Consider the following 13185-nt stretch of genomic DNA (forward strand, 5'->3'; position numbering starts at 1 on the left):
GCGCATTTTCAGTGCACTTGTCAACAATGCGCCGTTGATTGAATCCCAGACTGGTCCAGTCCAGTGGAAGACTGGGAGACAAGGATAAGACTGACACCAGAGATAGTGTGCCCTTCTGTGAGGATAAGACTGACACCAGAGATAGTGTGCCCTTCTGTGAGGATAGGACTGACACCAGAGATAGTGTGCCCTTCTTTGAGGATAAGACTGACACCAGAGATAGTGTGCCCTTCTGTGAGGATAAGACTGACACCAGAGATAGTGTGCCCTTCTTTGAGGATAAGACTGACACCAGAGATAGTGTGCCCTTCTGTGAGGATAAGACTGACACCAGAGATCGTGTGCCCTTCTGTGAGGAGGTATACACAAACACCTCAGTGTTCAGGTCAGTGTTCAGTCATAAGGTTGACTGGCACCATGTCTCTCTCTCTCTCTCTCTCTCTCTCTCTCTCTCTCTCTCTCTCTCTCTCTCTCTCTCTCTCTCTTCAACTCACACACTCCTAGCAGCCTTGCCTCGCTGTGGTCTTGCTGTGAGTGTGTGGAGACTGGAAAGAGAGAGATTTTGCCAAAAACACAAGCTTTAATGTACTCAGCATTTTAAAAGTTAACGTTTAACAGTTAGAATTAAAACCTAATCAGACGTTATGAAGGATGTGATTATACAGTATATAATCACTCTGGTGGAATATCTGACATTCCAGTTAACGTTCTCTTACAGCTCATTTAAAAAGCTACAGTTGGTTGGTTAAAATCAGCTTCTCCTCATTGCTTTAATGATGTGCCTTGTTTGGCAAGGTACCCCAGAGTGGGATGGAACTGTGTAGTGTTTTTAGGGGGCTGTATAGCTGTCTGGTAGGGTTGAAGGTGACACTGGAAGGTGTGTGTGTGTGTGTGTGTGTCTATGTGTGTGTGCGTGCTTGCGCGGGTGGGTGGGTGCGTATTTTAGCAGACTGGGGCCTCTCTGTGCCTCTGTTTTAAAACACACATTCTTAAACACACGCGTTATAAATAGATCCAAAGCTGAGGTCACCATGATAGCCAGTCCTGAGGGGCGGGATCCTAAAATGGCTGCTTCCTGTCTTGGAATACTGAACACCAGCCCCCCTTACACACACAGACAGACAGTCCATTGTGGTCATAACAGTCCATTGTGGTCATAACAGTCCATTGTGGTCATAACAGTCCATTGTGGTGATAACAGTCCATTGTGGTGAAAACAGTCCATTGTGGTGAAAACAGTCCATTGTGGTGAAAACAGTCCATTGTGGTGATAACAGTCCATTGTGGTCATAACAGTCCATTGTGGTGATAACAGTCCATTGTGGTGATAACAGTCCATTGTGGTTATAACGGTCCATTGTGGTGATAACAGTCCATTGTGGTGATAACAGTCCATTGTGGTTATAACGGTCCATTGTGGTCATAACAGTCCATTGTGGTGATAACAGTCCATTGTGGTGATAACAGTCCATTGTGGTGATAACAGTCCATTGTGGTTATAACGGTCCATTGTGGTAATAACAGTCCATTGTGGTGATAACAGTCCATTGTGGTGATAACAGTCCATTGTGGTGATAACAGTCTTAGTGGGTTTCAAAGCGAGAAAGTCAGAGTATCAGGAGGCAGTGCTTGCCCTTACAAAAAAAATAGTGCAAAAATAATGTGAAAAAAATACATGTGGTTTTCAGACATGTATTAAGACACATGTTTGAACCAATCACATGTGGATATTTTTTTTGCCACAGGTGAAGTCACATGAATTTTTCACATGTATACTTTTCACGTTCATTTTTCGCATGTTTGCCTCCTGCTAGTAAGGGGGGCTGTCCACATGACTCAGACACATGTATACACCCCAGTGGAGGCTGCTGAGGGGAGGATGGCTCATAACAATGGTATGGAGACTGAGTGTGTTTAGAACATGGGGAGAGTGTCTGGCCATTTTGAGGGGCACCTCCCTTTGACTCACCACCACATGTGAGTGAGAGAGTGAGAGAGTGAGAGTGTGAGAGAGAGAGAGTACTGAACACCTCATAGATCACTTTATGGAAAATGATTTAGGAGCAATGAAATGGCAGCAGAGTCCAGCCCTGTTACAGTAAATGCACTGAACTGTGTGGTTGTTGGGGAGAATTCAACCTTGTACGTAAGTTTGACTACGAACTCAAAACCCCCTGTCCACGAGAAGCAGAACTAACCCATTTAGGATCACCAATGTACTTGTAAAGATACATGTTTCACACTGTGATGGTAGTCACAACGATATTCTACCCAAGATGTTTCTTGTGTTATTGTTATTGTGTGAATGGCATGGCACGTTAGTACACAACTAACCCTGGTCTCTCTTTCCCCAGATAAATACCAGGGGTAGATGAAGAAGCAGAGAAGATGTCGTTCTTTGGGCTGGACTGTGCCAAGAAGAAAGAGAGAGGTGAGGAGCCGACCAACCTCGCTGTTCTCATGATGTTTCATAGTTAACAATAAGGAGAATGCTGCTTCAGAGATGGCTACCCCATCATCTGTCCTCTCCTTTTCTCTTGTCCTCTCCCCTCTCCCCATCTAAGACACTACTGCAGTTTTACTCTTTATTACTGTAGTATAACCTTATTATATAGTCAAACTTAATTACTACAGTAGACACTGTCAAGTAATTATCTTTTTGTTGTCTCATGATTTGGCTGGGTCTAATTGTGTTGCTCTGCTGGGGCTCTCTCTCTCAACTCTCTTTCTCACTCTCGCGCTCTCTCTCGCACTCTCCCTTTCCCTCTCTCTCTCACTGTCCTTTTCTCTCTCTTGCTCTCTCTCTCGGTCTCTTTCCCTCTCTCTCTCTGTCCTGTTCTCTCTCTCTCTCTCTCTCTCTCTCTCTCTCTCTCTCCTGTTCTCTCAGAGTTGGAGAGGAAACTGAGGGCAAATGACAGAGAGTATAACCTCTCCTTCAGATATGCGGTGAGTTTAGTTGAATGTGTGTGTATGAGGGTGCCTATGTACATGTTATTCCCAGGGGTAAAATGTATGTTTCACCATCCTGGTTTGTGTGTGTGTTTGGGTGGGCCTTTTGTATTGAGTATATATCAATCCCCTGGGACCAGGCTATACAGTGCCTTCAGAAAGTATTCAGACCCCTTGACTTTTTCCACATTTTGTTACATTACAGCCTTATTCTAAAATTGATTAAATAAATAAAAATCCTCATCAATCTACACCCAATACCCCATAATGACAAAGCAAAAACAGGTTTCCAGAAATGTTTGCAAATGTATTAAAGATAAAACACTTAAATACCTTATTTACATAAGTATTCAGACCCTTTGCTATGAGACTCGAAATTGAGCTCAGGTGCATCCTGTTTCTATTCAGAGACTTGTCCCGAAGCCACTCCTGCGTTGTCTTGGCTGTGTGATTAGGGTCGTTGAGGCTTTAGGTGATTCAAGGATGTACTGAGTAAAGGGTCTGAATACTTATGTAAATGTGATATTTCTGTTTTTTATTTGTAATAAATTAGCAAACATTTCTAAAAACCTGTTTTTGCTTTGTCATTATGGGGTATTGTGTGTAAATTGCATAGATTATTATTTTTTTTGTTCATCCATTTTAGAATAAGGCTGTTACGTAACAAAATGTGGAAAAAGTAAAGGAATCTGAATACTTTCTTAAGGCACTGTATATGTCACTGTCTGGTTATTGTCATGTGTCTGGCTCCCTGCCAGGGGTCTGAGTGTGTGGTGGTCTGGTCTGAGTGTCTGGTGGTCTGGTCTGAGTGTGAGTGTGTGGGGGTCTTTTCAGGTCTGGTCTGAGTGTGTGGGGGTCTTTTCAGTTCTGGTCAGGTCTGGTCTGAGTGTGTGGGAGTCTTTTCAGGTCTGGTCAGGTCTGGTCTGAGTGTGTGGGAGTCTTTTCAGGTCTGGTCAGGTCTGGTCTGAGTGTGTGGGGGTCTTTTCAGGTCTGGTCAGGTCTGGTCTGAGTGTGTGGTGGTCTGGTCTGGTCTGGTCTGGTCTTTTCAGGTCTGGTCTGGTTAGGTCTGGTCTGGTCTGAGTGTGTGGTGGTCTGGTCAGGTCTGGTCTGGTCTTTTCAGGTCTGGTCTGGTCAGGTCTGGTCTGGTCTGAGTGTCTGGTGGTCTGGTCAGGTCTGGTCTGGTCTGAGTGTGTGGTGGTCTGGTCTGGTTAGGTCTGGTCTGGTCTGAGTGTGTGGTGGTCTGGTCTGGTCTGGTCAGGTCAGGTCAGGTCTGGTCTGGCAAGCACTTACTGCAGTTCACGTAGGTCATTACATAGGAAACAGCATGTTGAGTGGACATTTACATTTACATTTGAGTAATTTAGCAGACGCTCTTATCCAGAGCGACTTACAGTTAGTGAATACATTTTATTTTATTTTTTTATTTTTATACTGGCCCCCCGTGGGAAACGAACCCACAACCCTGGCGTTGCAAACGCCATGCTCTATCAACTGAGCTACATCCCTGCCGGCCATTCCCTCCCCTACCCTGGACGACGCTGGGCCAATTGTGCGCCGCCCATGAGTCTCCCGGTCGCGGCCGGCTGCGACAGAGCCTGGATTCGAACCAGGATCTCTAGTGGCACAGTTAGCACTGCGATGCAGTGCCTTAGACCACTGCGCTACTCAGGAGTGGCGCAGTGGACCTTACAGAAAGATATGAACAGATGGCTTACTGTGTTCAAAGACTTGAGTGGATAGGACATTGTTTCAGACATCTGCTGTAGAGTTACACATTACATTAAAAACAAACTTTAGTTTACTACTGAGATCAACCCCCTACAGCTCTCTCCTCTCCTCTCCTCTCCTCTCCTCTCCTCTCCTCTCCTCTCCTCTCCCTCTCCTCTCCTCTCCTCTCCTCTCCCTCTCCTCTCCTCTCCTCTCCTCTCCTCTCCTCTCCTCTCCTCTCCTCTCCTCTCCTCTCCTCTCCTCTCCTCTCCTCCAATCTCCTCTCCATCTCTCTCTCTCTCGCTCTCTCTCTCTCTCACCTCTCCCATCCCCAGCTTTTTATTCTCCAAGATCTATCTTGTTTAGGGAACAACTTGAGTTAAGAGACCAGAATAATGTAAACATCCAGTTCTTCCATGTGTTAGGACTGTAGCCAACGCCACAAGCCACTGACCTCTCTGTTATCAATGAAGAGAGACATTTAGAAATACATTTTGTCCTTTGAGAAGTGAGCTTCTAATGGAATGTAAGCTAAAAGCTGCCTGTTGGAGATCAAAGTACACTCTTAGAAAAAAGGGCTCCAAAACGGTTCTTCGGCTGTCCCAAATAGGATAACCCTTTTTGGTTCCATGTAGAACCTTCTGTGTAGAAGGTTTTACATGAAACTCAAAAGGATTCTACCTGGAACCAAAAGGTTCTACCTGGAACCAAAAAGGGTTATTCAAAGGGTTCTCCTATGGGGACAGCCGAATAACTCTTTTAGGTTCTAGATAGCACCTTTTTTTCCAAGAGTGTAGCGATCCAAAGTTGTTAACCATTTAAACCAAGCTGTTCTAAAATGAGTCACACACACACACACATTAGACTCAGCACGCAGCTCCTAATGTGATGTCGTTACCGGTTCTCATTTAAATATCTTTCAGACAGTGGAGTCCCGGCCCATCTTCTGAAACATTTCTGAAACATTACATCTTCAAAGAGTATGTTAAATAAATCCCACGCCCCCCCAAGAGGAAGTAAGAGATTGCAAACGAAACTGCTCTTGTCTTCTATTGTCTTGTCTTGTATCATCTAATATTGTCTTGTCTTATCTTGCACAATGCTTAGTTGGAAAACATGTTGGTTTCATTTCCTCCTATCTCAGTTGAGAAATGTTACTTAACCTTGATTGAGTTAGGCTAATTCAGCACCACTGATCTGCCATCAGCCCTGTCGGAGACAGAGCTATGAAGAAGTTCACTCAGAGAACATGTTTGTATGAGTTCTCATTGGCTTCTCAATGTTTGAGTTCTCATTCGCTTCTCAATGTATGAGTTCTCATTGGCTTCTCATTGTATGAGTTCTCATTGGCTTCTCAATTTATGGGTTCTCTAAAATCATGTTATGTTTTACTCACACACTCTTTCTCCCTCCCTCCCTCCCTCCCTCTCTCCCTCCCTCCTCCAGACCAATGCCATTAAGACGTCTAAGTACAACGCGTTCACCTTCCTGCCCCTCAACCTCTTTGAACAGTTCCAGAGAATAGCCAACGCTTACTTCCTCATTCTGCTGGTACTCCAAGTGAGTGGAACACACACACACACACACATATGCACATACGTACAGAGATACACACACACACCTTTTGTTTCAACATGCATATCAGGACATACAGTATTAGTTTGGAGGAGATGAGAAGTATCCAGTTCCAGATTATGGGCTCTGCGTCAGCGTGCTACTCGCTCATAACAGCTATCACTAACCTCGATTTGGACGAGGACTTCTACTTCAATGCTTCGGACGCAAAAGACAGGCCCAAATCCCCGACACTAGAAGAAGGAGGAGATGGTGCTACAGAGGCCCGGCGTGCGGGATACCTGACGAGATTACTTCGGAGAGTGGATAAATCGCCTCTACTCTCCGTTCTATTTGCAATCACTGGAGAATAAACTGGATGAACTCAGTTCGAGACTATCCTATCAACGTGATCTGAAGAACTGTAATATCCTATAGTCGTGGCTGAACAACGACATAGTAAATATACATCTAGCTGGTTTTTCTATACGTCGTCAGGACAGAACGGCAGCGTCGGGGAAGCTCAGGGGAGGAGGTGTGTTTCTCTTTGTTAACAACAGCTAGTGCACGATCTCTAATAATAAGGAAGGAAGTCTTGAGGTTCTGCTCGCCTGAGTTAGAGTACCTCATGATAAGCTGTTGACCACACTATTTACCAAGAGAGTTTTCGTCTATATTTTTCATAGCTCTCTATTTACCACCAGAAACCAATGCTGGCACTAAGACCGCACTCAACCAGCTGTATAGGGCCATAAGAAAACAAGACAATGCTCATCCAGAGGCGGCGCTCCTAGTGGCCAGGGACTTTAATGCAGGAAAACTGAAATCCATTTTACATCATTTCTACCAGCATGTCACCTGTACAACTAGAGGCAAAAAGATCACCTTTACTCTACACACAGAGACGCATACAAAGCTCTCCCTTGACATCCATTTGGCAAATATGACCATAACTCTATCCTCCTGATTCCTGCTTACAAGCAAAAAACTCAAACAGGAAGTACCAGGGATGCGCTCAATATGGAAGTGGTCCAATAAAGCGGATGCTAAGCTACAAGAATGTTTCACTAGCACAGATTGGAATATGTTCCGGGATTCATCTGATTGCATTGAGGAGTTTACCACATCAGTCACCGGCTTCATTAATAAGTGCATCGACACCGTCATCCCCACAGTGACCATACATACATATCCCAACCAGAAGCCATAGATTACAGGCAACATCTGCACTGAGCTAAAGGCTAGAGGTGCCGCTTTCAAGAAGCGAGACACTAATCCTGACACTTATAAGAAATCCCGCTACGCCCTCCGACGAACCATCAAACAGGGAAAGCGTCAATACAGGATCAAGATCGAATCCTACTATATCGGCTCTGATGCTCATTGGATGTGGCAGGGCTTGCAAACTATCACGGATTACAAAGGGAAACTCAGCTGCGAGCTGTCCAGTGATGCGAGCCTATCAGACGAGCTAAACACTTTCTATGCTCGCGTCGAGGCTAGCAACACTGAACCATTCATGAGTGCACCAGTTGTTCCGGGCGACTGTGTGATCACGCTCTCAGTAGTCGACTATCACCCCGGTAGCATTCACATCAGTAGTCATGAAATGCTTTTAAAGGATGGTCATGGCACAATCAACACGATCATTCCAGACACAGTGGACCCACTCCAATTCGCATACCGCCCTAACAGATCCACGGATGACGCAATCTCTATTGCACTCCACACTGCTCTTTCCCACCTGGACTAAAGGAATACCTACGTGAGAAGGCTGTTCATTGACTACATCTCAGAGTTCAACACCATAGTGCCCTCCAACCTCATCACTAAGCTAAGGACCCTGGGATTAAACACCTCCCTCTACAACTGGATCCTGGACTTCCTGACGGGCCACCCCCAGGTGGTGGGTAGGCAACAACACATTCACCATGCTGACCCTCAACACGGGGGCCTCTCAGGGGTGCGTGCTTAGTCTCTTCCTGTACTCCTTGTTCACCCACGACTGTGTGGCCTTGCACAACTCTAACACCATCATTAAGTTTGCAGACGACACAACGGTGGTAGGCCTGATCATCGACGACGATGAGACAGCCTACAAGGAGGAGGTCAGACACCTGGCAGTGTGGTTCCAGGACAAGAACCTCTCCCTCAACATCAGCAAGACAGAAGAGCTGATCGTGGACTACAGGAAACGGAGGGCCGAGCATGCCCACATCCATATCAACAGGGCTATAGTGGAGCAGGTCGAGAGCTTCAAGTTCCTCTGTGTCCACATCACTAAGGAATTTGGTGTGGGTCCTCAGATCCTCAAGAAGTTCTACAACTGCACCATTGAGAGCATCTAGACTGGCTGCATCACCGCTTGGTTTGGCAATTGCTTGGCATCTGACCGCAAGGCGCTACAGAGGGTAGTGCATTGGTGTAGTATGGCCCAGTACATCACTGGGGCCAAGCTCCCTGCCATCGAGGACCTCTATACCAGGCGGTGTCAGAGGAAGGCCCTAAGAATTGTCAAAGACTCCAGTCACCCAAGTCATAGACTGTTCTCTCTGCTACTGCACGGCAAGCGATACCGATTCACCAAGTCTGGAAACGACAGGACCCTGCACAGCCTTTACCCTTAGCCATAAGTAGTTAGTTAAATAGTTAACCAATAGCTACCCAGACTTTCTGCATTGACCCTTTTTGCACTAACTCTTTTGACACATCACATGCCCTGCTGTTACTGTTTATTATCTATCCTGTTGCCTAGTCACTTTATCCCTACCTATATGTACATATCTACCTCAATTACCTCGTACCCCTGCACATCTGCTCCGTACTGGTACCCCGTGTATATAGCCAAGTTATCATTACTCATTGTATATTTATTCCTTGTGTTATTATTTTTCTATTTGTCTCTCTGCCCCGTAAGTAGTAAGCATTTCACTGTTAGTCTACACCGGTTGTTTACGAAGCATGTTACCTGCTGGAGCCAGACCCTGTTGGAGGAGATGGCTATGATTTCCAGAATAAAGCTACATCAGTCCAATAAGAAAACGGGATATGATTTCCAGAATAAAGCTACATCAGTCCAATAAGAAAACGGGATATGATTTCCAGAATAAAGCTACATCAGTCCAGTAAGAAAACAGGATATGACTGAGTGAAGTGCATTGATTGAGGAAGTGAGATACTCAGCACAGTTGACTCTTAGCGTCTTAACTCATTGTTGGATAGAGGTTTACAAACGACATACCTGACGTAGAGAGATCTCATCACACCTTACAGTATGTAGAAACAACTATGGAGACTAGCAGAGAGCCGATCCATATACATGTCTCTGTCTTATGGATCCAGTACAGGGTTTCATATCATGGATTCTGTCCTGTTATGAAAGTATATGTGTAGGCTTGTGTTGTGTTTTTATCTGCATACTCACTGTATGTTTAGCTAATATCAGCACCATTTACAATCAACACCACCATCATAGAGATCCTATTAAATTACTAGAGGGGCTATGTCATAAACCCTAAATGTTCCAGAATGTTGTGAAAATGGCAGCCATATTGGTCAGGGAGAAATCCAAACCAGTCTTATTGGAATGAATGGCAGTAGAGGCATAATCCAGATTTTACTTATGCAGGAAAATAAAAGTAAGGCATGTGATAAATCAGATATTGTGTATTAGAAGTATTGTCAACCTAAAATATTGCCATACAATTATAAATACAGTTTATGCAGGTTTTATACACATTTTCTGTATGAATAGCCTCTAAAATATATGTAAACAGACCATAAAGGTCTCCATTTTTGTTTTCTTGTAAAGCTGTGAGTGCAATTATATGATACAAAATCACTACTTGTTGCATTTACAACTTGTCTAAGTCCTTATCATCAACTGATTTCAGCATATTGGCAGTTAATTTAAACAATTAATGGAATCATTTCTTAAAACTGGATGGCTAGCTAGCTAACAAACATACAGTGAAGATACATTCTTCAAATTCATTATTTTACACAATATCTTATCAAGGCATTGGCAAATCATGGTTGACCAACTCCCTGACCAAAATGGCTGACATTTATACCATCATAAGAAGGTTCATGACCATTCTAGTATTCTAATTCCTAATTATATGACCACCATCTCCTCCCTATATTGGGGGTATCTGTTGTATTAATGTGAGATGTTGTATAGATGTTGTATAAATGTTACCTGAGTGTTTGTTGAATGTTGTGGTTGTGTTGCGGTAGGTGATTCCTGCCATCTCCTCTCTGTCCTGGTTCACGACCGTGGTCCCTCTGGTCCTGGTGCTGTCTGTGACTGCTGCTAAAGACGCTACGGATGACATAGTGAGTATGAAGAGAACTCCTTACCTTTCACATATAACTGCTGCTCAGCCCTTCGCCATTCCAAGCAGATATCTTCTTAGCTTCTCCTTTTCATCTTTACCTCTCTATCTCTCTGTCTCTGTCTCTGTCTCTGTCTCTCTCTCTATCTCTCCGTCTCTGTCTCTGTCTCTGTCTCTGTCTCTCTCTCTCTCTCTCTCTCTCTATCTATCTACCTACCTACTCTGTCGTGATTTATTCACCTTTGACCTTCTGACCTTTAACCTGCTTACCTTACCTGACTATTGTATAGTGGTGGTGCACTGGGCTGGTTGAAAGGTTGTAGAGGTTCAGACTATTGTCAGTTTGGCTGTCACTCCACACTCCAACTCTCTCTTTCCCCTCTCTCTCTCTCTCTCTCTCTCTCTCTCTCTCTCTCTCTCTCTCTCTCTCTCTCTCTCTCTCTCTCTCTCTCTCTCTCTCTCTCTCTCTCTCTCTCTCTCTCTCTCTCTCTCTCTCTCTCCTCTCCTCTCCTCTCCTCTCCTCTCCTCTCTCTCTTTCTCTCTCTCTCCTCTCTATTTCTCTCTCTCACCGAAATCCTCTCTTATTTGTATATCCATGGTGATTGTTGTTGTGTTGGTGGCAGTAACGTCATTGTTTCAGGAGTTGGGACTAAGACTCCACTTTTTGATTGTCTGTGTCAGACATCTTATTTAAGGCTCTGTTTCAGGTTACTCCTTCCTCTTACCTCATCTCGTATCTCTCTCTCTCTCTCTCACTGCAGGCTCTGTGTATGTGTCCATGTGTCTGTGCGTCCATGCATGTGTGGTTGACTTTCTGGAGGAGAATATCAGTAAGATAATTGAGTAACAACAGAAATGTCTTCTGATTCCCTCTCTGATGTGTTTTTAATTGGCTTGTTCTTTCACTACTTTCTGAATCAAGCAGGAATCTAGTTTTAATACCAAAACAATAAAAGGAAAATAACTTTCAGTTCCAGCTGTAAAGTTTTTAAAAAACCACTACTGCTACAGGCTGTGGAGGGAATTTGGCAACCTGATACTGAACCGGTCTGGGAAATGTGATCTCATGTGGTTACACATTAACCTCAGTAACAGAACAAGGGTCTGTTTGTGAGGTCAGGTGGCTACACAGAGTGCGTCCCAAATTGCACCCTATTCCCTATGTAATTCACTACTTTTGACTAGGACCCATAGACTGTTCAAAAGGTAGTGCACTATATAGGGAATAGGGTGCAATTTGGGACGTAGAAACTGACCTTTCTGCCTTCACGGTCCAGCAACAGCTTTAGTGAGGTCATCGTATTTGGCTTATCATGATTGGCTCTTGGTGAGGAGATGGTGGCCATCTTTAGCGACACAGTGGTGGGAAGTCAGAGTTTTGGGTGGCCTGGTGAGACTCCAGACTAAAACCAAACATTTAGACAACCTCTTACCTGAAGAAATCCCCTCAGTCAATACATAAAGAGAGCATAAAGGTGTCTTGTAATGATTAAGTCAACTCCATTCACAAGTCCCCATTTAACCAGGAAACGACCCTTGAGGTTAGCTACTAATGTCTAATGTATTGTATTATCCTCTCTGTTTTACCAGAACCGCCACAGGAGTGACAACCAGGTGAACAACAGGAAGGTCACAGTGCTCATGGATGGAGAGTAAGTTCATCAGATCTACTATTGGTTTCATTATGAACACAACTTATGATGGTACACTGGTTGTGTGTGTGGTCAGAGATTGTTTGTCCCCATCCTACTGTCTCCGCTGTCCTCCACACAAATCAATTTCCAGGCAGGGACAGCTAGGCACCGTGCCCTCTTTTCTGGGGGGCAACAGGAAGCAGCTGCAGGACAACAGGAAGTGCTTGTTTTCTTCCTGTTGATGTGACTCCTGACTCAAAGACACAGTGTACATAGATTTGAACGTCTGACCCCATTGGCTATATTTAGTCTACTTTTTCCTCCTGACTGTCCCCAAACAACAGAGGGAAGATCCCTACTGTCTACACAACATACTCTCTCACTTTCACTCTCTCTCTCTCTTTTCCCTCCACCACACACACTCTCTCTCTCTCTGTCTCTTCCTCTCCTTCTCAATATTTGTCTCTCTAGACTACGGAGTGAAAAATGGATGGACGTTCAGGTGGGCGATACCATCAAACTGGAGAACAATCAGTTTGTTACGGTGAGAACAGAACACTGAACCTAACTGTCAGTTCATTAAAACATAATGATTCAGCTCTGGAACATACTGTACCTCACTGTTAGTCTATTTTAACAGTTGGCACAGGAGACCATCCTGATAGACTGAATATAGGCACCAGTCTATTTGATAGTCGGTGAATCTGATTCTGTGAATCTCTGTGTGATTTCAGGCAGACCTGTTGCTGCTCTCTAGCAGTGAACCTCTCAACCTGGTCTACATAGAGACTGCTGAACTGGACGGGTCAGTGTGTGTGTGTGTGGCTGTGTCAGTTTGTTTGTCCATCCACTGTACAAAGCTTATGTCTATTCGTACTTACTCCTCATACCCTCTCTCCCTCCTCCTCTCCCCCCCCCTCCTCCTCCTCCTCTCTCCCCTCCTCCTCCTCCTCCTCCTCTCTCCTCCTCCTCCTCCTCCTCCTCCTCCTCCTCCTCCTCCTCCT

General features: G+C 44.7%; 1 protein-coding gene across 3 annotated transcripts in view; it reads left to right on the plus strand.

The window, feature by feature from the left end:
• Positions 1–13185, plus strand: part of LOC121530977 (phospholipid-transporting ATPase ID-like) — a 61651-nt gene that overhangs the window by 10986 nt on the left and 37480 nt on the right. For all 3 annotated transcript variants that reach the window (XM_045226857.1, XM_045226856.1, XM_045226858.1), the window contains exons 2-8: positions 2355–2431; positions 2888–2946; positions 6103–6216; positions 10450–10548; positions 12138–12199; positions 12653–12725; positions 12916–12986. In XM_045226857.1, coding sequence (XP_045082792.1) covers positions 2389–2431; positions 2888–2946; positions 6103–6216; positions 10450–10548; positions 12138–12199; positions 12653–12725; positions 12916–12986 — 521 coding nt within the window. In that variant the 5' untranslated portion in view covers positions 2355–2388. The remainder of the gene's footprint in view (positions 1–2354; positions 2432–2887; positions 2947–6102; positions 6217–10449; positions 10549–12137; positions 12200–12652; positions 12726–12915; positions 12987–13185) is intronic.

This window comes from Coregonus clupeaformis, chromosome 18 (genome assembly GCF_020615455.1).
Source record: "Coregonus clupeaformis isolate EN_2021a chromosome 18, ASM2061545v1, whole genome shotgun sequence".
Taxonomy (NCBI): Eukaryota; Metazoa; Chordata; class Actinopteri; order Salmoniformes; family Salmonidae; genus Coregonus; species Coregonus clupeaformis.